Genomic DNA, 27,061 nt, shown 5'->3' with positions numbered 1-27,061 from the left:
AGCTACGAGAAATCTTCCTGCTGATTTAGACTAGTTAATGGCATGCAAGTCTAATACTTTCCTTTTCATCTAACAGTTTATTTGGAGATTCATGGCATGAACGCATGAGAAACCCATGCATGTTGAAAGTATGACATGGAATGATTTTTAATCATAATATTGCAGAATAGACACATTAATTGACCAATCATTGGTAAAACTTTCTGCTGATTGTACTGTTTGGTGACAAAAAAAAGAGAAAATAGAAATATCAAATGAAAACCAGAGCCACACACTAATCAACCCTGCAGTGTTTGATATATTTTTGAAAATCCAGATTTAAATTGCCTTTATTCAAGCACTGTGAATCAAACATACTAAAATTATGATAGACCTCATAAGGGTTAGCTGCCTGTAATTGTTAATTCCTGTTTTCAAAGAAAATGACCCTGTCAAATATGTTATTGGGTCAAATTGTAAAAAGAAGACTAGAATCATTCTGCTTGCAACATAGGACTGGTTCTGCTACAAGGCCTGAAGTACATGTGGGGGTTGGTATTTTTATTGCTGTGTCGTTCAAAACCAAACAGTACCATCAACAAAAGAATCTTGATTGTCAAATTGTAACCACAAATAAATACAAATAAGGCATGACTTATGAAAAAATATGTATATCTTGTATTGCATGACTTTGCATGTCCACTGAAATGACACACAATGTTGGTATGTGGTTGCCAAGCAACACAGCAAAGGTCATAAGGTCGTAAGTCCTAAAACTTAGTCCCCTTTTAAAGTTAGACTCCTGATGGGTTTTATACAATATAAATGAATTGTTATCTTATGATGATATTGTTAACATTGTTTTGTTTTTTTCAAATTATGACTTTAATCAAGATAATATTGAGGTTGCCATGGAGACCTGAATGTTTGACTTTGACCTTTCAGCTCCAAACGGTGCCTATGTTCCAGCTCATGTGAATAAACTGTCAAATGGTTCCTACAGTGTGCAGTTCATTCCAAATTGCGTAGGTAAGTCAGATCAGTTTTATTAATTGCAATAAAAAAGGACCATGGCTGTGTGGTTTAGTTTGCTGGTATAGAATCACTTGGGCCTCACCTCTGTGGGTTCAAGCTCAGGTTGTCATCCGAGGAAGCTATCTGGTTGTAGGAGTCTTCCTCTACCATTTGAGCTGGAAAGGATCCATATGACCTGAAGTGTGGAAGTTTGTATAAAATAATCATATTCGTTGATGTCAGTTGGGTAGATGTTAACAGAGTCTGGAGAAATAGAAAGTTTGGACGTCACTTGGTACAAGGTGGCCAGTTACCAAATGAAATTGGGTTTGAATTGAATTGAATGCTGCTTAACCCAGTGCTAGGGGGCGTGAGCAGTGTTGCATTTTTCGTTACTGCTCATGAACAGAGTCAATCAAACTGAGTCTGCAATTTTCACTGTTTGCCTTGTTCTCGGTGTTTCCAAGGGATCTACTTTGCAGATTTTATTTAAAGCTTACATCAGAAGGACAAGAAAGGAGAGTTATATAGATTTCCAACATAAGCTTGCTTAAGGTCTACAAAGTAATTATATCAGGTCTCTGAACCAGTTTATTATGTCTCCCACCACACAGTTGTGTGGGAGACATATTGATTTACTCCAGTGTGTGTGTGTGTGTGTGTGTGTGTGTTTGTGTCTGTCAAAAAGCTTGTCCGCACTCTAAGTCGAACATTTCTCATCCGATTTTCCCCCAAACTTGAACAAAATGTGTTTGACCATAAGACCTGGGCCAAGTTCTATAACTAGCCAAAAATGGTCCAGGTTTTTTGGAGTTACGGCCCTTGAATTATCGAAAAATGGGCCCTTTTTTACTCATGTCCGCACTCTTATTTCAAATATTTCTCATCCCGATCTTCACCAAACTTGAACAAAATGTGTTTAAACCATGAGACCTCGGCCAAGTTCGATAAATAGCCAAATCCGTCCAGGCATTTTGGAGTTACGGCCCTTGAATTATCAAAAAATCGGCCTTTTTACTCTTGTCCGCACTCTAAGTCGAACATTTCTCATCCAATCTTCACCAGACTTAAATGTGTTTGACCATGAGACCTTGGCCAAGTTCGTAAACTAGCCAAATGGGGTCCGGGCTTTTTGGAGTTACGGCCCTTGAATTATCGAAAATTGGCCTTTTACTCATGTCCGCACTCTTAGTCCAACATTTCTCACCCGATCTTCGCCAAACTTGAACAAAATGTGTTTGACCATGAGCCCCTCGGCCAAGTTCGATAAATAGCCAATCCGTCCAGGCTTTTAGAGTTACAGCCCTTGAATTACTGAAAATCCGTCTGTTTCCCTTTTGTCCGCTCTCTAAGTCAAAATTTTCATCCGATCTTCACCAAACTTGAACAAATTGTGTTTGGCCATAAGACCTTACACAGGTTCGATAACTAGCCAAATCCACCCAGGCACTTTTGATTTATGGCCCTTGAATTATTGATTGGATCCACTCATCCAGACCATCTGATTGGATCCACTCCTCTAAAACATCTAGAGAAACTAACATTTTTCATAGGGGCAGTTGTGGGAGACATGCCCCTTTTTCCAAAAAGCATCTCTATGTTTTTTTTTTAAGCCCAAACATGAACTAATGCTGCAATGGTAATGCAAATGGTTACTACTGTGACCAGGGTACAAAAGTGATTTTTAGCTTGACTATACAAAGAATAAGTAGAGCTATCCTACTCACACATTGGTTAAGTTTTTCGTACCAGTCCACACTTTGACAAAGTTTTTTGAGATAAAGCTTTGAAACTTTCAAAACTTGTGTACCATCACCATGTTCAGTTTTAGGCAAGAGTTCATAACTGCATCAAGGATTTTGGCTGAATTATGGTCCCATTTGACTTAACAAATCTTTAAGTTTTTAGTACCAGTCCATATTTTTTGTAAAGTGTTTGACATATGGATTTGAAACTTTTATTACTTGTTTATTATAACAGTCTCTATCTGTAGGCAAGAGTACATAACTGTCAACTATTTTGGCTGAATTGTGGCCCTTTTTCCACAATTTTTGTACAAGTCCATGTTTTGTCAAAACTATTTGACATGTTTCTTTGAAACTTTGAACACTTGTTTATCATCATGATTTCCTTCTATAGCAAGAGTACATAACTGTGCCAACTAATTTGGCTGAATTATGACTCTTTTTGAACTTGGAAATTGGTTCAGTTCTAGTACAAGTCAATGTTTTGTCAAAAGTATTAAATTTTGACATGTGGCTTTAAAACTTTGAACACTAGGGAAGTACATAACTCGTCAACTATTTGACTGAATTATGGCCCTTTTATACCCCCACCAAACTTGTGAGGGGGGTATATAGGAGTCAGTTTTGTCGCGTCCCGTCGCGTCCCCTCCCGTCCCGTCGCGCCCGAAATTTATTATCTCGTTATTACCAAATGGATTTGATTCAAACTTAAAAAACATGTTCACCTTATCACCCACATCATGTGACACAAGGTGCATAACTCCCTTTACACCAGTTTCTGAATTATGTCCCCTTTTACTTAGAATTTAAGGTTAATTTTTTTTGTATTTTCACTATATCTCAGTTATTTTCTAAATGGATTTGATTCAAACTTAAATAGATGTTCCACCTCATCACCCACATCATGTGACATAAGGTGCATAACTCTGACACCAATTTTTTTATGAATTATGCCCTTTTTACTTAGAATTTAAGGTTGATTTTTTATGTATTTTCACTTTATCTCAGTTCTACTGAATGGATTTGATTCCCAAAACTTATAATAGATGTTCCACCTCATCACCCACATCATGTTGCCCACATCATGTGAAAACAAGGTGCATAACTCTGCACCAAGTTTTCATGAATTATGTCCCCTTTTACTTAGAATTTAAGGTTAATTTTGTTGTATTTTCACTATATCTCAGTTATTACTAAATGAATTTGATTCAAACTTAAAATAGTTGTTCCACCTCATCACCCAGATGATGTGACATAAAGGGGCTTAACTCTGACCTAAATTTTTTATGAATTTTTGTCCCCTTTTACTTTAAATTTAAGGTTGATTTTGATGTATTTTCACTATATCTCCCAAATTTTTACAAATGGATTTGATTCAAAAATTAAATAGATGTTCCACCCCATCACCCACATATGTGACACAAGGTGCTAACTCTGACACCAATTTTCATGAATTTTGCCCCTTTTTACTTAGAATTTAAGGTTAATTTTGATGTGTTTTCACTATATCTCAATTACTACTGAAGGATTTGATTCAGACTTAAACAGATGTTCCCCTCATCACCCACATCATATGAACACAAGGTGCATAACTCTGACACTATTTTTCTTGAATTGTGTCCCCTTTTACCTAGAATTTAAGGTTAATTTTGATGTATTTTCACTATATCTCATTCTGATTGGCTTAGAGCCAAAGGGAAGTAACCTTTTTTAACCTTTGTACTGAGTTTCTTCCCCTTAAATTCCAGAAATAAGTCTATTTTTAGAAATCCTATTTTTAGATTTTCAATATTTTAGGTATTTTTCTAACTTTTTTTATTTTAAGTCCTATGTAAAAAGTAAAAACATTTTTCGTGGTAACATGGGTCGGTAAGACACTTTTTTGTATTCACTTTTAGTGTATCTCTAATATTAGAGATTTAATATATTTACTAGTATTACTATACTAGTATTATACTAGTATTACTTATATATGGAAGCCCAGGATGAAGTACTCCAAAGTATTTTTAAGATTCCTTATGCTTGCCATTCTTCTGTGACAAGACCGTATGGTGGGGGTATGAGTCACTCCTGTGACAGTTCTAGTTATACTTGGAAATCAGTAAAGTTTTTCATACCAGTCCATATTTTGCCTAACCTGTTTGTGTTTGTCATATGGCTTTGTTTGAAACTTTGACCACTTATTTACCATTATAGCTTACATATGTAGGCAAGACTACCTAACTAGAACACGGACTTCAGTTCAGTAATGGCCTTTTTTAGCTCGACTATTCATAGAATAGCAGAGCTATTGGACTCGCCCATGCATCGGCGTCCACGTCTGCGTTAGCGTCGGCATCCCGATTTGGTTAAGTTTTTGTATGTAAGCTGATATCTCAGCAACCACTTGTGGGAATGGATTGAAACTAAACACACTTATTCACTGTGATAAACTGACTTGCATTGCACAGGCATCATAACTCTGTTTTGCTTTTTTACAAAATTATGCCCCTTTTTCGACTTAGAATTTTTTGGTTAAAGTTTTGTATGTAAGCTGGTATCTCAGTACTCGCTAATGGGAATGGATTGAACCTTCACACACTTGTTCACTGTCATGATCTGACATGCACAAAGCAGGTCCCATAACTTTATTTTGCTTTTTTACAAAATTATGCCCCTTTTTCAACATAGAAATTTTTGGTTAAGTTTTTGTATGTAAGCTGGTATCTCAGTATCCACTAATGGGAAAGGATTGAAACTTCACACACTAGTTCACTGTCAAGATATGACATGCAGTGAAAAGGGTCAATAACTCAACTTCGCCTTTTACAAAATTATGCCCCTTTTTAGCTCACCTGTCACATAGTGACAAGGTGAACTTTTGTGATCACCCGTCGTCAATCCGTGTGTGCGTGTGTCAACAATTTCTTGTCCGCACGATAGTGGTTTCATTTATGATTTTATTTTAACCAAACTTGCACACAACTTGTATGACCATAAGATCTCGGTTCCTTTCTTGAACTGGCCAGATCCCGTCATGGCCCCTGAAAGGGTCAAAATTAGCTATTTTGACCTTGTCTGCACAGTAGCAGCTTTATTTATGATTTGATTTTTACCAAACTGGCACACAACTTGTATCACCATGAGATCTTGGTTCCTTTCTTGAACTGGCCAGATTCTATTATGGGTTCCAGAGTTATGGCCCCTGAAAAGGCCAGAATTAGCTATTTTGACCTTGTCTGCACGATAGCAGCTTCATTTATGATTTGATTTTAACCAAACTGGCATACAACTTGTATCACCATAAAATCTTGGTTCTTTTCTTGAACTGGCAAGATTCCTTTATGGGTTCCAGAGTTATGGCCCCTGAAAGGGCCAAAATTAGCTATTTTGACCTTGTCTGCACAATAGCAGCTTCATTTATGATTTGAATTTAATCAAACTTGCACAAAACTTGTGTCACCATAAGATCCTGATTCCTTAGTTGAACCAGCCAGATCCCATAATGGGTTCCAAAGTTATGGCCCCTGAAAGGGCCAAAATTAGCTATTTTGACCTTGTCTGCACAATAGCAGCTTCATTTATGATTCGATTTTAACCAAACTTGCACACAACTTGTATCACCACAAGATCTTGGTTCCTTTCTTGAACTGGCCAGATTTCTTCATGGGTTCCAGAGTTATGGCCCCTTAAAGGTCCAAAAAATCGGCTATTTTGGCTTTTGCAGCCATATAGAGACTTCATTTATGGTTTTATTTGATACAAACTTCCAAAATAACTTCAACAACAATAATTCTTGGATTCCATGACAAATCAGATCCAAGCATAGGTTCAGAGTTATTTTATATCTGATTACCTCCCCTGATTGTAATCAAAATGGATTTATATCAGTAAGTACTTATAGGACTTATTTGAAATTTCATTATTGTCATTAGTTGGACTGAGCCAATCGGGGTAGATAACTATGAACTGATTTTATGTCAAATTACCTCCCTTTATTTCAAATTAAAGTGGGTATATCTCCGTAACTAATGAAGATACTGATATGAAATTTCATTTATGTCAACCAATTTATTTGGCAGATCCTTCTTTTGTTCACTTACAATAATTTTTTTTAATTACTTCCCTTTTACGTTACTATAAATAGCTTATTTTTAGTAACTTTTTTATTATTGGCCGTTGGGAAAAACCGAGACCACTTTTCTGTGGTACAACATGGATGGTACCTCCAATTTTTAGGTGTATTTTGACATATCTGTACCTTGTGAGAATTTTTTTTCTTTTTGGTTAAATTTCTTCCCTTTGTTGTTACTGTCCTTTGGACTTAGATATTTTTTCTGAGGACCTTCTTGTCCTCAAGTGCAATGATATCAGGTGAGCGATATAGGGCCATCATGGCCCTCTTGTTCAACTTAGGAGTTTTGGGTTAAATTCTTATATGTGAGCTGGTATCTCAGTACCCACTAATGGGAATGGATTGAAACTTCATACACTTGTCCACTGTCATGAGCTGATAAGCACTACGCAGGTTCCATAACCCTATTTTACTTTTTTACTAAATTATGCCCCTTTTTCGACTTTCGTATTCATTCAAGCGACAAGGCTGTTGAATAGTCGAGCATTGCTGTCCTCTGACAGCTCTTGTTTTTGACATAGAAATTAGTTAAGTTTCGTATACCATTCTTTATTTTGTCTAAACTTTTGGAAACTTTGAACACCTGCTTACCATCATGGTCACACATTGCCATATAGTGCAAGACTTAACCAAATCCACAAATGTAGGTTCATTGTTTATTATATCTATTCATTTCCTTTTGTCTGAAAATCTCTGGTAATATTTTGACCCCATACTTCCATCAATTCTTCAAATAGTTGAGCACACTGTCAACAGACAGTTCTTGTTTAATTATAAAATATTGATTGTTCTCTGAAGTTAAAGAAATAAAGCATATATATTTCTTTGGTGGTCCTTAGATTTTACTCATTCAGATCTAAGCAATTACATCTATATATTTTTGCTAACTCCTGGGTAGGAGATACGGTCTTGTGGCCCAGAGATAACTAACTTGAGGGAACGAGATACCGTCTTGTGCAGCCAAGATTGACTGGAAATATACCGGTGAATGTAAAACTAGATATAGTATTGTAATCAGAAGAAATAGTCCATATTTTAATTACAGTGTCATATTAAAGGTGTGTAATTATAGGTTATTAGTCTTTTATCGGGAAATATACATGAATTCTGCAGCTGAAATATTGCGCGACTTTAGGAGTGCAATATTCTTCCGCTAAAGAACGAGTGCATATTTCCCGATAAAAGACTAATAACTTTTTTATTACATAGGTATCTACACATATAAATCTAATTTGTTCAATAGCCAGAATAAGATTGGCAATACAATACTAAATGAAAAAAAAGAATGCAACACAAATTAAATGACGTCACATACCTGATATGAAATTCAGGCGTCAGTGTATGGAAAAATATTAGAAAGAAAGGAGTATGTAATAACCTAATATTATAAATTTTTAAGGTCATTAAACATGCGTTTCTGATTGGGATCTAAATCTATGAAATGTTGCTTTTTTTTATTTATGCCCCCAAAGGGAGGCATATTAGTTTTCAACTGTCCATCTGTTCGTTAGTTAGTTCGTTTGTTCGTTCGAAGGTCAAGGTCACGGGCCACTGCACTTTACTCGCGAACCACTACACCCAGGACCTTCAAACTTCACATGCTGATAGTACTTATTGAGTACACGACCCCTACTGACTTTGGGGTCACCAGGTCAAAGGTCAAGGTCACAGGGGCCAATGTTAACTTCTTGAATGAAGGCACTTTACTCGCGAACCACTGCACCCAGGACCTTCAAACTTCACATGCTGATAGTACTTACTGAGTACATGACCCCTACTGACTTTGGGGTCACCAGGTCAAAGGTCAAGGTCACAGGGGCCAATGTTATCTTTTTGCATGAAGACACTTTACTCGCAAACCACTGGACTCAGGACCTTCAAACTTCACTTGCTGATAGCACTTATTGAGTACACCACCCCTACTGACTTTGGGGTCACCAGGTCAAAGGTCAAGGTCACAGGGGCCACTGTTAACTTCTTGCATGAAGGCACTTTACTCGCGAACCACTGCACCCAGGACCTTCAAACTTTACGTGCTGATAGTACTTACTGAGTACACGACCCCTACTGACTTTGGGGTCACCAGGTCAAAGGTCAAGGTCACAGGGGCCAATGTTAACTTCTTGAATGAAGGCACTTTACTCGCGAACCACTGCACCCAGGACCTTCAAACTTCACGTGCTGATAGTACTTACTGAGTACACGACCCCTACTGACTTCGGGGTCACCAGGTCAAAGGTCAAGGTCACAGGGGCCAATGTTATCTTCTTGCATGAAGGCACTTTACTCGCGAACCACTGGACCCAGGACCTTCAAACTTCACATGTTGATAGTACTTATTGAGTACATGACCCCTACTGACATTGGGGTCACCAGGCCAAAGGTCAAGGTCACAGGGGCCAATGTTAACTTCTCGCATGAAGGCACTTTACTTGCGAACCACTGCACCCAGGACCTTCAAACTTCACATGCTGATAGTACTTATTGAGTACACGAACCCTATTGACTTTGGGATCACCAGGTCAAAAGTCAAGGTCACCAGGTCAAAGGTCAAGGCACTGCTGGGGCATTTGTCACCATTAGTGACAGCTCTTGTTTTGTTCAGTAATAAATCTTTAACAGCATATAGGAAAATAGAAAAAATGTTATAAAATGTTGCTTTTCTTTAATGAAACTCATTTAATTTTAAATGGACGGAGTGCCAAAACAGTTGATTAAATGATAAGAAAAATTTATGTTCATGATGTGTAATGTTGAAATAACCAAATATATGTAATAAAAATAATTCTATATATTTCAGGGGACCATAAAGTGAATGTATATTTTGCCGGCCAGTTGATACAGGGATGTCCTTACACAGTGCGTGTATGGGATGCCAGTCGAGTCATAGTCTCAAACATGCCAACATCAAGTGTGTTTGGACAACCAGTTGTATTTGACAGTAAGTCATGTTTCTGTGATTTACTTGTAAGATATTAAATTATTTTAGGGGTATAGATTACTTTATAGTAGCAGTAAGATAATAATACAGTTTGCACTGAATGATGTTTTAAAGTTGCCATAGATATTTTTCAGTGGGTCTTAAGCTAAATATGAGACAGGACTTGATTATTTTATGCATTGTACAGAACAAATTCAAAGAGTATTTACCATTTGATGTGCAGGGTTCTGCTGAGGATCAAAAATGCTGGGGACACATGTCCCATTGGTATAAGAAATGTTGGGACATTTTCAAAATCTTACTGGATATGGTATTCAGATATTGTTATAAAGTATTGTGTGAGGTTTTTCTGATCGAGCTGAAGAAAAATATTTAATGATTTCAGTTGATGCATCTAAAGCCGGCAGTGGTAACATAGAGATAATGATCAATGGTGGAGAGATTGCTTGCAGTGTGCAAAACCATGGCAACTATAAATTTACGGCTTCTTTTATACCTGCTAATATGGACGACCATAAAATAGAGATGAAATTTAACTCGGAACAAGTACCAGGTTTGTGACTTGATTATGTTAATGATATTTATGTTATAAGACATTAAAATATTAGGTGATATAAACATCCAGTAGAAGTAAGTTGAACATTCTTCAGAAGATATTTACTGGAAGTTACTCAAACTAATAACTCTTAAGATTATTCACAAATCCAAACTGAATTCAGTATGTTCAAAGAATATAAATCGTCTCTTCAAAACAATACGTTTTGTACTTTTAAATCCAGAATGTTAATGTAAATCATTTAAATGTTAAATATGTAAAGTGGGTAAACAACTTCTTCTAATGAACCAGCTGATGAATCTTCATTGAACTTGGTCTGTAGCATCATTATAAGGGCTTTTCTTAAGTATTTTTGAAACCAAGTTGCTTGGTTTCTTTAAAGAGCCACAATAGCAGAAAATAGTAAAATATTATAACAACTTCTTCTCATGAACCACTTGATGGATCTTCATAAAACTTGGTCTGTAGCATCATTATATGGTTTTCGCTGAAATTTTTTGAAATGGGGGCACTTGGCCCATTTAAGGGGCAGCTAGAGCTAAAAATAGTATAACTTGTAAATGACTTCTTCTCTTGAACCACATGATGGATCTTCATCAAAGTTAGTCTGTACTATTATTTTAAAATCCTCTACAAAACTTTTTCCAATTGGGGGCACTTTGCGCCTTTTATAGTCTGCTTGAGCTAAAAATAGAAATGCCTTTAAATGGCTTTTTCTCATGAACGGCTGGATGGATCCTCATCAATCTTGATTTGTAGTACCATTATAAGGTCTTTAAACAACTTCATTTGATTAGGGCAGTTGGCCCCTTTGAGGGGCAGCTAGAGCTTAAAATAGAAATGCCTTTTAAACAACTAATTTTCATGATTTGCTTGATAGATCTTCATCAAACTTTGTCTGTTATGTCATTGTAAGGTCCTCTCCCACACTTGTTCAAATGGTTCTGCTTGGTCCCTTTAAGGGATCACCATAGCTAAAAATAAAAAAAAATTAGGAACTGGGACATTTTCATCATGTTTTTGCTATACAGGTTCACCTTGGAAAGTAATGATACTGGATGCTGGCAAGATGTCTGCCACAGGAAGTGGACTGGACTTTGTACATATACACAGAACAGCATTCTTCTCTGTTAATATGCTTGGAATGGACCCAAAGAAACTAGCAGTAAAGATAATAGGTAACATTATAGAAGAACCGGAGAACCAGTCCAGTAGAACTAGGTCCTAGTTTATAAAACTCAAGTTTGAAGACCAGACTCAAAACTCACAACATCTGATTGGTTATTTCAGCGCACAGTCTTGAAATTGACCAATGGCAAGGCTGCTTTCTGAGACTGGTGCAAATTCTTCAACTCAGTTTTATAACATAGGACCCTGATGTAGTCCTAGTATTGAGTAACTCTGGAATTGTAGACACTAAGTATCTTTTATCAGACTACAATGGACACCTTTGTATAGCTAACAACTCTTAATTAGGGTTTAAGGTAGATGATGCTGTGTACAAGGCCTTTGATAATTTTCTCCCTTAATTATAGGTTTGATTAGCATACTTAAATTCAGCAGTGGTAATACAAAAAAAGCAAGGCTGTCCATTAGCTCAGTATGTAGAGTATAATACTATGAAATGAAGATGCAAATTAGATTCAGAGGCATATGTTCCAAATAGCAATCTGACAGAAGACATTGCCAGTATAAATATTCCATTATAAATTGGTAATTATAGCATGTTCTAATTTTGGAATGATTACCCACATTATGATAATGGGGAGGAAATCTGCAGCTTTTCTGTGCAAACACATTTCTAAATCTACCTCAGTTATAATTAGTATGGATTAGTCACAATAGAGAGAAATATGATATTTTTCAGCTTATAAAAAGCTATATAATTGATTGTATTCAGGAACAAGTAACTGAATTAAACAGAAACAGAAAAAACTAGTGTTGCACACAATAATACTAGAACACAATTTATTAGTACCCTGCCTGTTGACAGAAACTTTATTGGAAACACTTAGTCTGTCTGTCTGTTCATGTCCATACTATTTCTTAAAATGCTTGTAAGTTGGAAAGTCTGATTTTGATACCAATTTGGCACAAATAGTGTGCAATTCACAGGGCACAGAATTCAAGGTCAAGGTCAGGAGGGGCCAGAGGGTCTTTGTCATTGTCAATGTCAGGTTACTGTTTTTATTGGTTTTTGGTAACCTTGACTTTGTCATGGTCAGTGATATTTATATAAAGATTATTGTTACAGTAGCCTAGCTATGAGGTCGAAAAGGGCACATGACTTTAACTAGTATGGTTGATTATAATATTCATTTCAATATAGGTCATGGATTAAGGTCATGAATTATATCTTAAAATATATGTCAAGATTTGCCAGGGTTGTCAGACCCCACCAATTTGTGACTGCATGTAAAATGCTTAAACATCCATTGGAGACATGGCTACCCCCTGTATTATGTTAAGGGGTCAGACTACAGCCAGATACGACCCCCACCCCCACTTTCCAGCCCCTGTATTATATTAGAGGCAGGGACCACACTCGGATAAATTACATTGTTTTTAACCCCCTTCCCCTGTATTATATTAGGGGCAGGGACTATAATCAGCTATGACTGACATTGTTTCCCTCCCCCCACTCCAACCAGTTGGACACTCCCCACCCCCCACTCCAACCATCCCTCCCCCTGTATTATTTTAGGGGCAGGCACCACAATCAGATACAGTAAACATGGTTTTTACCCTCACCATCCCCTACATTAAATTAGGGGCAGGGACCACAATCTGATATGGATAACATGGTTGTGTTAATGTGGGCCCTTTGTGGTATATATTCTAGTTACAGATTTACCCTTAGCAGTAGTTTTGAGTACTTTGTTTAACAAATTCTCTATTCTTTTTATTTCAGTTATCGTTCGTAACACATTTTATAATCACCACTTTGTATTTTCCATGTATTGTACACCTATAGAGAAATAAACCTTTTAGCTGTCTTATGTTAGACTTCTTTGTTTTTATTTCTTCCTGTATGTAAGGATTTTTGTGTACCCATTTCCCCAAAATAAAATGTGTCTTGTATTTTGTGCTTTCCGTTTGATTGTTAGAATTCCTTTTCTGTCTATGCATGATATGCATTTTTATGCCCCCGAAGGGAGGCATATAGTTTTTGAACCGTCTGTCTGTCGGTCTGTCCGCATTTTTCGTGTCCGGTCCATATCTTTGTCACCGATGGATGGATTTTCAAATAACTTGGCATGAATGTGTACCACAGTAAGACGACATGTCGCGCGCAAGACCCAGGTCCGTAGCTCAAAGGTCAAGGTCACACTTAGACATTAAAGGTTATTGCATTGATGGGCGTGTCCGGTCCATATCTTTGTCATCGATGGATGGATTTTCAAATAACCTGGCCTGAATGTGTACCACAGTAAGACGACGTGTCGCGCGCAAGACCCAGGTCCGTACCTCAAAGGTCAAGGTCACACTTAGACATTAAGGGATAGTGCATTGATGGGTGTGTCCGGTCCATATCTTTGTCATCGATGGATGGATTTTCAAATAACTTGGCATGAATGTGTACCACAGTAAGACGACGTGTCGCGTGCAAGACCCAGGTCCGTATCTCAAAGGTCAAGGTCACACTTAGACATTAAGGGATAGTGCATTGATGGGCGTGTCCATTCCATATCTTTGTCATCGATGGAAGGATTTTCAAATAACTTGGCATGAATGTGTACCACAGTAAGACGACTTGTCATGCGCAAGACCCAGGTCCGTAGCTCAAAGGTCAAGGTCACACTTAGATGTTAAAGGTCTTTTTTCATGATAGTGCATTGATGGGCGTGTCTGGTCCATATCTTTGTCATTCATGCATGGATTTTAAAATAACTACGCATAAATGTGTGACACAGTAAGACGACGTGTCGCGCGCAAGACCCAGCTCCATAGGTCAAAGGTCCTAAACTCGAACATCGGCCATTACTATTCATTTAAAGTGCCATCGGGGGCATGTGTCATCCTATGGAGACAGCTCTTGTTATTTATGTTTATGTTATGTTCATTCAGTATTTTAGTTTCTTTCGTTTATGTTACTTTCTTGTTTTTAATGTTCGAAGGATGTGTGTCTGTGTATATGACAGTAAAATGAAATTGTATTTTAGAAGGAATGGATCCCAAGTTTTACAATAGTTACCTCCCTTGAAAGCAATGGCAGCCATTTGTAACAAAATGATATACAGCAGAACTATAAAGACCTTTGAAACAAACGTTGTTATAAATGAGCTTACAACTGGCTCATGAATCTATAAATTGTAAACTAATATTCATGATTTAGCTGTAATTCATGCTGTCCAAGTTATATGTTCATTTTATTTTAGAAATGACTTTAAGTGGCACCCAAACAAAAAAAATCTATTTTGCTAATGTAGCATTTTGATTTTCCAAGTATTTTGTATCATTTAAAATCTTTTCTTCAGTCTGGTAATATTTTTTTACCTTGCACAATTTATAGTAGATTGCCAAGTATTTATTTTTAGATGCATGAGTTTTGAACACTTCAGTAGCATGGTAAAATAATTTTTCCTGTTTCCATTTTAGGTCCTAATGGGTCATCCGTTCCATACAGGACAGAGCAGGGAACCAATGAATTCAAAGTAGAATATATCCCAGCAGAAGTGGGTAAGTTTGTTCACAACATTTGGGTTTCTTATTTTGCAGAAGTAGTTGATGATCGTCTCCACCTGAAATGGATGCAGATGCAGCAATGGCTGGTGCCCAACATCCAGTCCAGGCGAGAACTGTTTGATACAGTACCAGTTTAATACTGCACCATTGCCTTGCTTGGAGGTCACCTTAGGTTAGGTCTTCCTCTGTTACAGGGTGGGAAGTTGCTGTTTGACCTTAAGTGTGCTAGGGTACTTAAAACTCAACTTAGACCACGATAATCCGTAAATAGCCAATCGTAAAGCAGACTTCTACCCGTCTATATTTCATATACAACAGTAGCGTTGTATATATATCGGGTGAAACTTGGGCAAAAAACGTGTGAATTTCGTGACTTTTTACCATTTAACAATACATGCTAACGCAGGAGTTAAATGACCTTGCAATATTCTCACCAGTTATCAATGGGATGAAAATAAGATTGACTTGAAGGTAAATTCAGTTGACAACGTCTAAATATTAATATCGTAAAAATGACCCCATGTTATTGGATATCAATAAAAGGGTTCACATGACTGAAATACAAGACTGGAATAACTATACATATAAAAATCAAATTGAATTACAAGAAACTCCATATTTATAGAGCTCCATATTTATAGAGTAGAACCGACTGTGTAAATACGTAATTTACACATTCACTGAAACGTTTCCAACACTGTACTTTTTATGTTCACTTGTTATAAAATAGATAAGTCAGCTTGATCATTACATTTGCAAACAACTGGATCCAGGCGATTGAGCTAACGGTCGATTAACTTTATCAGTATATTTGACAGTTCAGAAAACGTAGAAAAACGAATGTACTTATTAAGTATTATAAACAAACACTAAATCATCTTTACAGTAAAATTAAAACATCATACTTGTGTTTCCCACCCACCAAGACTAATATATTCAAACTGAAATTTAACAGGCGGTTAGTTTAATAGCTTAATGTAGGATCGTGGGTTCGAGCACCATTGGGGTCACGACCATGACTTCTCACTATATGACCCCAGTACTGGTTTTCCCAGGAAACGGACTCGAGAGTGGTTACAATAAGCTTGCAGCTTTCATCACAATCGAGCTAAAACAAATTAGTATAAACTAAACTAAACTAACATCTCTTTAAAGTTTCGAACAACTTGGCCCTGTTAGAAAGTAAAACAACTACATCATTCTTACAAGAAGGGCACGATATAGTAAAAGGTGTTCGTAGTCCTACGAGCATCTACGCACTAACGATATCCTGATAAACAAAATAAATAAATAAACAAACACCGACACTGATTCCTGTTTTTATAAGAACAAAAATGAATATAACCATAATTATTTTGTCACTTTATACTGATGGTTGAAAATTGATTTCTAATAGAATCCGATAATTTGTATGTGATTATGTATATCACCAGTAAGCACTAGTCCATACTTAAAATACCAGATTACTTCAAACAACAACATTTTTTTTATCCAACATGTTTACCTCCGATTTGCTGTCAGCCTTTTTTGTAGTTTCGGAACCTGGCTCTATCTTCTTGAATCAACGTATCTGTCATCGTGTTTCTCCATCATGCGAACTCCTCAGAAAAAATAATTGTTCAGCAGTTCAATTTGGAGTATTTTTGAAAAATCAATATTTAACTGTTTAGCATTTGCGATTGAAAATGGCTCAAAGTGTTAATGAACGTCAAATTTTAGTTAATCCGGTATTTAAGTAAAACTGAATTTATACAAAGTGACCTGCATTCTTTCACATGCCCTACTGACAAATAAGTGCTAACGGTACTAAGATAATATCACTCTTATAAAAACACGTTAATCCTAATTTCTATAGAACGCGTGGGACAGTTTTCAATAATTGTAGTTTTTATGTCACGTAAGTCGGATAGACAACTCGTGCCGTTGTCTACGGGATACCCATGCAGAAATAAATCCTGGAGGCCAGGATATCCCAGGTAAATCCTGAGATATCCTGGGATATCCTACGTGATATTTTAAGAGCTCAGCTTAAGACAGGAAAAGCCAGGACTGAATAAATGAAGACAGGATAAGGCAAGACAATCCAGGACTTATTAAATTGATTGAGGAACAGGCAGGACAGCCAGGACTTCTTTAAATAAGATTCAGTAAGCTGTAACAAATGTAAATCATAATTTTCTTTTACAGGAAATCCCAGGATATCCTGAGAAATCCTGCATCAAGATAGAAACCAATGAAAATGAAGGCTTCTGAAGCTGTTATACATGTGCCAAAAAAATTTGAATGTAAACAGGAAGTGCTTTGTTCATGTTGCCAATGGCACATGGAATATGGAGCAAAATATTTTAACTGGAATCTCTAAAAATGCTTAAGTTTAAGAAGGATAATCAGGTAAGAACATTAAAACTTTCTAATTTTAAATGTAATTCAAACCTGTAATGTCACAGGACCAGAAAAAAAAATTATAGACTAAATACCATCTTTATTCCCTCAGTGTCTTAATTAAACTTTTACCTGGTCACAGGTATTTTTTGTTCAGGTATATGTGAAGGATAGATAATTATGCTTCTGTAACAGAGTTTATCTAATACTTGTATATATTTTAGGTGATTGTTATATAAATAAATTTGAACCACTGACTTAATTACATGGGTGCCTAAATATAATGAGGGATAAGCTGAAGCTGGTCAGGCAAAGGTTAATTACATTCAGCAGTTGATGAAATGAACTGGAGTATGAAAAGAGATGTTGATTATGTCAATTGGAAAAAAAAAACAAAACAACAAAAACATACAACCTGTCAAATATGATCATATTTAAGTATAAAAATAACATTTGACATTTTTTATTACATTTAGTTTTTGTTTATACAGTTGTCAGTGTTTGTGAGATACCTATTATATGAATTCACCCAAAAAGAAAGGAAAGCTTACAACCTGTATTTGTCTTTAGGATCTCATTTCAGTCTAATAATAATCTTAAAGCTACAAAAACTTAATTCTTTCCAAATGAGACACAAGGACTGATTATTTCTAACAATTATTTAAGGTAAAGTCCTGCACCCAGGATAACCTTGGATGTCCTGGCCCAGGATTCCTTCTACTTGCCAGAAATCCCAGGATATCCTGGCCCAGGACACTCTACCATCCTGGCTTCCTGGATTTCCTGGTCCTGGTACTCCATCTACATTCCAGGAAATTCCAGGATATCTCGGCCCAGGACACTTTTTCAATCTTTGCTTCCCGGATATCCTGGGATTGCCTGGCCCTCAAAATGTTATTTTTTACATCTGGCATTTCCTGCTTATACAGGATTGTCCAGGATGTGCAGGAATAAATCCTGTTCCAATTACCGGCGTGAAAAATCTTGAGATATCCCAGGATATCCCAGGAAAATGGCAGGAATTTCTCCTGAGATAACCTGAGATATCCCAGGATAATCCCAGGATTTCCTGGCCTGTTTTCGCACGGGTATATACAACTCCCTTTGCTCGTTGTATATATCCCGTAGACAACGGCACTCGTTGTCTATCCTATACAAAACATACAAAGAAAGTTCTGTTTGTGGCTGCATGTAGAAGCAGTGTTTGGGTGATTTATTAAACTACAATGAAAATCCTTATGCTAAGAAACAGCCAAAATGTCAGTGTTGATTAATCAGGACAAAAAGTAGCCTGAGGCTACTTTTTGTGACATTCGAAATTGGTCAAAAACAGCTTAATTCTGGATTTTGGACATTAAAACGACAAAGTATTTTGCTAATGTTGCATTTTGATTTTCCATGTATTTTGTATCATTTAAAATAATTTGACATATTGATTATATTAGCTCATATTGTTGTAGATCTATTGCAATATAAAAAATTTAAATGACAATTTTGGTTGAAGATCACATCAAGAACCATTTTTTCATGGTTTATTAATGCTGCATTTAATAAGCATGCTGGTGGATGAAGATATATAAGAAATTTTTTTGTTTCCCAGGTGACCACACAATAGAACTGAAGTATGGAGATGTAGAGGTTAGTGGGTGTCCGTTTGTAGCCAAAGCTTACAACACAGCTGCCATTGAAGTTACTGAACTACCTGATGGTGTGGTCGGACAACCTATTGAATTTGGAAGTAAGCTTTTAACTACATACCGGGTACAGCTTATAGTGCTAATGTTGCCTCAGTAGAGCAAAACCTCTCTCTGCCTTAAAGGCAATGTTTTCTTTCTAAATACATGAAGATTTTAATATGTTAATCTCTCTAAAGCAGAATGGTAAAGGTCATTGACTTCAAATTACTTACGTAAGTTCATGAGATATACAGTTCTTTTATGTGAGGAAGCCATTTAGCTGACTTCGAAAAGGTCATTGGTTGTATCCAGGTGCCAGTCTGTCCCTGGAAGGTCATTGGCTGTATCCAGGTGCCAGTCTGTACCTGAGATAATGCTCAGAGGAGCAGCTGGGGTCTTCATCCACCATATAAAGCTTGGTAGTCGCATATGAGGTTTAATTGTGTTAGTGTGACATTAAATCCTACAAAAAATCTATCCAGACAAAAATGTATATACAAAAAAAACCCAGATTTTAGTCATCCCAGTTGTGTTGCTACAAAGAGTCTGCAATAGTGACAGGACAAGATTTATCACAGTATACTGGTGTGTCAAAATACTGGCTTGCTTCTCTGCTCAAGGTCAAGGTCATTTGCAAGCAATAGTTCATTTATTGCTGTAAATCAAGTGTGTATCTATGCAACTATCTGGTTTTACAGAAACTTTGCACAAATATAAATCAGATCGATATGGTGTTTTGTGTGCTCCTTTATTTCAGTTCAAGATCAAAAATGTTTTAAATGTTAACAAATTGATTAGCACTATTCTAGTTTGATTAAAAATTACTGCACTGATAACAAATTCACAAATTTGCCATATAACAGCTTTTTCCAAGTCACTGTCAGAAATGGATAATGAACATATATAACAATATTTCCATTTATTATTTCTAAATAAATTGTGGAATAAAGGGCCAAGTTTAGCTGAATGATAATTTATGACTTTCAGAGGAGCATGTCCAAATTTTTTAATTCCCATACAAAGGAATGAATAAGAGTTTTATGGATTTTGTACAATATACCATTTACAGTTGATGTGAGGAAGGCTGGTGAGGGACAGCTTGAAATCATGGTGAACAATGGAAACATACCTAACACAGTAGAGTCGGACACAACTGGAGTTTATCGTATGAGTTTTATACCAGAGGAACCTGGCAGACAGAATGTAGATATAATCTTTAATAAAGAGCATCATCCAGGTAATATTACTAAAAGTCCCATAATGCTTTCAATTGTAGGTGCATTCAGTTTTACTTCAAAATCCCGTTATGCCTTCAGTTGGGTGCATGTATTTCCTCTGACTTAAATAATTGTGTTGTCAAAGAAGCCTGCTTTAGTAGTGGCCTATTGTACATGTAAAGCAGTGATCTTTATATATTAAATTTTACATTCTTGATCACAATGGTTTGTTAATATCATAAATTTCTAAGCAGTTAACACAGGATAATACCAGTGCAACAAAAAACAGTAGATTATTTAAAGATTGTGCTTCTCTTCAAAGAAGAGGTATATATTATTTTATACATGTGCATCAGTAAGTGGGTCATTTAACTGCCTGGTTTCCTATCAATAACTAAAGCTATCGTATTCAAATTTCTTAGGATAAATGTCTTTGGTCAGTTATTGATACTTCTTGTTTTAAGGGTCATTAGGTCAGAGGTCAGACTCACAGTTACCTTATAACTGAAAATGTTGATGGGTTGTTAAGACAATTTGGTTTCCAATCTATAAGTGGAAAACCCTTTTAGCTACAGTTGTTTAACTTCATTGGCTGATTGCCTGTGGTCACAAGATAATGCCTGTTGTTTATAGGATCAGTAGGTTGAACCTCAATGTCATAATGGTGTAAGACAGTCATGCTTCATAAGGTGATTGCTGATGGTCAGAAGACATACTCCTTTAGGTCAAAGGTCTATGTTACAGGAACCTGAAGACTAAAAAAAAAGAGTTCCAGAAAACAGCTGTCAAATGCTTTACATGCAGCCTCAGATATCATTGCATTGTTGTCTATCATTTATAGATGACCTTTGTTGTTTTTGAGTCCTTTAACCATCCCTATCCCACACCAAAATTTTTAGGAAGTTTACATTTACCCTTGTCATTATTTCTGTCTGTCTGTATGTATGTATGTCTGTCTGTCTGTCTGAATTTTTGCCATACATATCTAAAAAAGTATTTGACATTGAGTCATCAGATCTCAGAAGGTTGTTATTCAGCATATGAAAGTGAATTTATGGCTTTGTTTGGGATTCCACTATGTAAGACTGGAGCAATGGCCCTAGATTTTGTCAAAAGTATGTTTAAAGAGTCTAAAAGTTTGTGTTACATATATCTCAGAAAGTATTTGCCATTGTAGAATTATTCAGCATGTGCAGTTGACTTGGAGATATGAAACTTTATATGAATGTTGTTTCAGATGTTACATTATGCACCTTAATCCTTTTATTATGGTTTAATCTCTCCTGCACCCCTCTCCAAAAACAAAATCCTTTTTCAGTTTTTCTTTAATCTAAAGTTTATTAATTTTTGTAGTATCAATACCAAACACACCTGCCCCCCCATTGACTCACACCCCCTCCCTGACTCACACTCCCTGCCCCTCCCTGACTCACACTCCCCAACCATGGTAATATACAAGTTAGCTTAGTGTTGTATTTTCAACAAGTAACATGTTACTACAATACAGTGATAGGAAGTGAGAGCACCAAGGTTCTGTGAACACACACCCAAGTTCAATCAATATTTTAAAAAGATAAATTGGTTCTTATTTTTTCTACAGCTTCACCATTCACATGTAATGCAGTGGATCTGAACAAAGCATCAGTACGGAGCTTGGAGATGCAGCTGCCCGTTGATAAAACTACATCTTTCTATGTACATTCGGAGAATATCAGCCAAGATCTGAATGTTACAGTTGATGTTTCTTGTAAGTTTTGGTGTATGCTCGCTTTTCACTAACCAATTAATGTGTTTGTTTTGGTGGATTTCTTTAAATTGTTGGTATATTAACTAATACATTTCCCTAAATTGATTATATGTTTCACTAAACTGTTGATATAATTCTGAATCACTAATTATTGATATGTTTCACTAATTTGTTGATGTATATGTCTCAGTTGGTGATGGGAAATTTGGCAAATGGTCTCTCAATTGTTAAAGTTATTTTGCTTTGAAGTCCTATAATTTAGGTCCTGTAATTTGTGAAAAAAGCTTTACATATGATTGCTTTTATATGATATATATCACATAAACATGGTTGCATTTTGGTTAATACTGCTGCTCCTAAATTTTCTATCATGTTATGGTCTACAATCAATCATTATTCAGATTCTGGGATGGGGCAGAGGTGTTAAAAATGGAAAAATGGCAAACTTAGAATTTACCCAAATAACAAGTCTTATGTTAATTAGAATCTAGTATATCATAGAATTTTCTCAGTTATTTTGGTATTTATTCACATAAACAGCAAAGTTATTACATGATACATTGTTCTCAGGTACCATTATTAAATATATTTTACCAACCAGTCCTTTTGAACATAAAAAGGACAGTACATACATGTAATGTGAAAACATAAGATAATGTCAGATATTAAACTGTTATATTGTTGTTTATATTAAAATGAAAGTTTTTCTGTGTTTGTCTTTTTATAGAAAATTTACCTTTTTAAAAAGACCCAAGTTATTTTCCTGTTAAAAAGAAGACAGAATCTGTATGCAACAAAACCACACAAAACAGGCATTTATTTGACATGTATAATCAAGGATGTACACAATAATCCTTGATATCATATTAGAACTGAAATGATATATCTGAAATAGTAATTTTCTCTTGACCAATACATCTCTTTTCAGATGCATATTATCATGCTAATTGCGCTGTGCCCTTATGATATAATTCTTTTCCCATCTGAAAACCCCATTGATTTATTCTGTGACTGATCACTGTTTGGGATATATTACTTCTTAGATAAGATGAAAATGCTACTGTGATTATTACAGCAGCTGCAGATTGTAATCAGGAGGATATTATTTTTACAATGGTCAATATAGAATTCAGACATGGCATACGTGTTAACCAGCATTATGTGCAGACATTTCAGTTCATTAATGTCTTCAGTTATAACATGGTGGGAATTCTTTGCAATGCTGATAATGCTGTTAACTTAAAAGTTAGAATCATAAATAATATAAAAAATATCTGATATATTTTATACATAGGCGTAGGAGCAGGGGGGGCCAGCGGGGGCCAGGCCCCCCCAAAGCTAGGAGAGGGGGGGCCAAAGTATAGTTTGGCCCCCCGAATATTTTGGAAAAGAAATATAAATTGCAGTCTAATATAACATTTACTTAGCATCATATAATTCTTTTCAACCTGATTTCTGATTTGCATTAATTTTGGCCTTCCCTTGTATTCTGACTAAAAATGTCTCTTTCCGTAGTGCGAGTACTGAAATCTGTACGCGCCACGCCAAGAATCGTTTACATTTTATAAAAAATAATATATCATTGAGCGCAATCACTACAGTTCCGGTTTGAGCGTCTGCAAAATCAATGTAGGCCTAACTATTAAACCTGTTTACGCATGTAAACGTTAGGTATTTTTTTGTTTTTCATTGTCCATTCAAGGGAAATAATATTTCCACAACTTTATACCACAGTTAGACAAATGCAGTGCTAATTGATTGTATGTCCAGGGCTTCAACAGAAGAAGGTAAAAAATGACACACTTAATTAGAACAATACATAATATGACTGATTAAGACAGTTCAGTGCCTAGTCGTATGTGTATCATCAGAATAACTCGATGATTGCTAAAACATCAAGGTTTGAGGGGCCTATGGCCCAATTAATCCCTGTACAAGGCTTTGTCACGAAAATAATGCACTGAGGATACCTTGCCGCTAACCCCCCCCCCCCCCCCCCCCCCCCCCCCCCAAAACGCCCGGTCGAAAAGGTTTGGGCCCCCCCCCCCCCCCCAAAGTTAAACTCGCTCCTACGCCAATGTTATAAGCCTTTGTAACATCTTGGCATGTCCTAGTAGGGAATGAATTTAGAAAATGATTTTATTTCAGTAAATTGATATAAATATATCTGAACATGTTCTTTGGTGGTGGGTCAGATTCTAAATTAAAAGGTGGTCATTTTTGAAATTTGATCATTAGTTGAGTTCAGTACTGATTGGTAAAATGTTGTGCATGAAAAGTATCGTGTATACATGCATGAAGAATGAAGACCACAAACAACTGGGTGTTGAGATTGCATCTTGAATGGAGGTAGGAACTATTTTTACATTGTTATATTTCTTTAGTTAATTTTAAATGACCTGTTTTAAGACTGTAAAGAAATAAAAAACAGACTTGTACTTAGTTGATATCAAAACTGTACTCAAAAACAACCAGAGTACCTATCTGGAAGACAATACTACAGTAGAAAACAAGGAGCTTTTAGAATCCTGTCAATGTTTACTTCATTAACAAGATTTACTTGTAAAATTTTATTACACTGTCTTGAGGTACAGTCACACCTGAAGACAAAGGACATTCTTAGGATGCATGAGTCAAAATTAGTCAGAGCCAGGTGGTCTCTGTGTACAGGATTGGTGCTGTTTAATACAGGTTTGACTGTATGCTGTAATCTGTATGTTGTATTTTAGCTCCAGCTGGTGAAGACATTGCTGTAAGGTACAGGAAGGAGGGACAGGGTGTACAGAGGATAGAGTTTACACCTAAACAAGCGGGTATAGTTTCCATTTGCATCAAAACTGTGTAAAATAAACAACTTTGATGTACTACCTTTTATATCACAGAAAAAATGTTTCCTCATTGAAAAATTTTACCTTAGTGAAGTGTAAGTTAAAATAGATGGATTTTTAAGGAAAAAAGCATTTAACGTATTTAAGCTTTCATCCCATTGGATGCAGTTCAGGAGTTATTAGACTCACAATGCCGAAACATTCTAGGCAGAGAGTATAGGACAAAACCAATACTCACTGAATTGTTTAAAAAGTTAACAAAAGCTCTTCCATAATGCATAGAATTGTTCAAATTTTTAGGAGGTGATTTGTCTACTTCAAAATTTTAAAGGAAAGAGCTTTGTCCTACCTGTTAAAGCAGTGGAAGGGTTTTGTCAGCTTAAAAGTCAAGGGGATGGGTTTTGTCCTAGGGTGATATTGGTTGGCTCCCATCTAGACAGCCCATGTACATTAATTCCATACTGCACTAAGGCATTAAAATGTATGAGTGTGCACATTACTCCAACCATAAAAGGATTGTACTGAAGGGAGAAGTACTGTTGGTAAAAATGTTAAAAATTATTTTCTAACCATGTCCCAGTTGTTGCTTATTTAATTATTGTACCCCCCGACAACAAAGTTGTAAGGGGGGGTATACTGGTTTCAGGTTGTCTGTCTGTCTGTCCGTCTGGCCGTCTGTCCGTAGACGCAATCTTGTGCGCACCATCTCTCCTTATCCCCTTGACAGAATTTAATGAAACTTCACACAAGTGATCAGTACCAACAGTAGTTGTGCATGGGGCATGTTAGGTTCTTTTAGAAAAAAAATTTGCAGAGTTATGGGACTTTGTTTTTTTGTTACTATACTATATACATAGACACAATCTTGTGCGCACCATCTCTCCTCATCCCCTTGACACAATTTAATGAAACTTCACACAAGTGATCAGTACCAACAGTAGTTATGCATGGGGCATGTTAGGTTCTTTTAGAAAAAAAATTTGCAGAGTTATGGGACTTTGTTTTTTTGTTACTATGCTATATACATAGACACAATCTTGTGCGCACCATCTCTCCTCATCCCCTTGACACAATTTAATGAAACTTCACACAAGTGATCAGTAACAACAGTAGTTGTGCATGGGGCATGTTAGGTTCTTTCAGAAAAAAAATTTGCAGAGTTATGGGACTTTGTTTTTTTGTTACTATACTATATACATAGACACAATCTTGTGCGCACCATCTCTCCTCATCCCCTTGACACAATTTAATGAAACTTCACACAAGTGATCAGTAACAACAGTAGTTGTGCATGGGGCATGTGAGGTTCTTTCAGAAAAAAAAAATGCAGAGTTATGGGACTTTGTTTTTTTGTTACTATACTATATACACAGACACAATCTTGTGCGCACCATCTCTCCTCATCCCCTTGACACAATTTAATGAAACTTCACACAAGTGATCAGTAACAACAGTAGTTGTGCATGGGGCATGTTAGGTTCTTTCAGCGACAAAAATTGCAGAGTTATGGGACTTTGTTTCTTGTTAACATACTATGTACATACAGTCTGCATATGCAATCTTGTGCGTGCCTAATCTACCAAACCCTTACACACAATTTAATGAAACTTCACACAAGTGATCAGTACCAACCCTAGTTGTGCATGGTGCATGTTACATTCTTTTAGATAAATATTCTGCATAGTTATGGGACTTTGTTTTTTGTTACTATACTGTATACATACAGTCTATATACATACAGTCCACATAATTATGCAATCTTGTGTGTGTCAAATTGCAATGTGCTGTGTCAGTGCATGCGGGGGGTACATTCATCACCTTTAGTGATAGCTCTAGTTTCATTTGTTGTTATTGTTGTTGCTATATATTTGTCTTATTGTTTCAGGTGTCCATACAATAAGTGTGACATACCTTGGAGCCCATATTGGGGACAGCCCTTATCAAGTGAAAACATATGATCCAAAATTGGTTCGCTTGTCAAAAATGCCTCTTGGAATTTTAAATATTCCATTTAAATTCAGAGGTAATGATTATTCAGAAATTTATCTATGTCAGATTGAAGCAATTTATGTTTAATTATTGTGGAGAAACCTTCAATTTTGAAAACTTTAATAAATAGAGAATAGTTTGTTTTGAATGAGTAGGGAATACATTTCATTGAGAAGCAATTTCCGTG

The 27,061-nt window shown here is 36.2% G+C and overlaps 1 protein-coding gene across 1 annotated transcript in view; it reads left to right on the top strand.

Moving 5' to 3' along the window:
- The window catches only part of LOC123553799 (filamin-A-like), a 117,157-nt gene that overhangs the window by 54,468 nt on the left and 35,628 nt on the right, over positions 1-27,061 (top strand). Inside the window, exons 12-21 of the mRNA XM_053547300.1 lie at positions 925-1,008; positions 9,653-9,793; positions 10,179-10,346; positions 11,381-11,527; positions 14,949-15,029; positions 19,018-19,155; positions 20,163-20,330; positions 21,911-22,057; positions 24,775-24,870; positions 26,771-26,908. Coding sequence (XP_053403275.1) covers positions 925-1,008; positions 9,653-9,793; positions 10,179-10,346; positions 11,381-11,527; positions 14,949-15,029; positions 19,018-19,155; positions 20,163-20,330; positions 21,911-22,057; positions 24,775-24,870; positions 26,771-26,908 — 1,308 coding nt within the window. The remainder of the gene's footprint in view (positions 1-924; positions 1,009-9,652; positions 9,794-10,178; positions 10,347-11,380; positions 11,528-14,948; positions 15,030-19,017; positions 19,156-20,162; positions 20,331-21,910; positions 22,058-24,774; positions 24,871-26,770; positions 26,909-27,061) is intronic.

Source organism: Mercenaria mercenaria, chromosome 7 (genome assembly GCF_021730395.1).
Source record: "Mercenaria mercenaria strain notata chromosome 7, MADL_Memer_1, whole genome shotgun sequence".
NCBI lineage: Eukaryota > Metazoa > Mollusca > Bivalvia > Venerida > Veneridae > Mercenaria > Mercenaria mercenaria.
The sequence above is the reverse complement of the archived record's forward strand: the minus strand, read 5'-3'. Positions and strand labels throughout refer to the sequence as shown.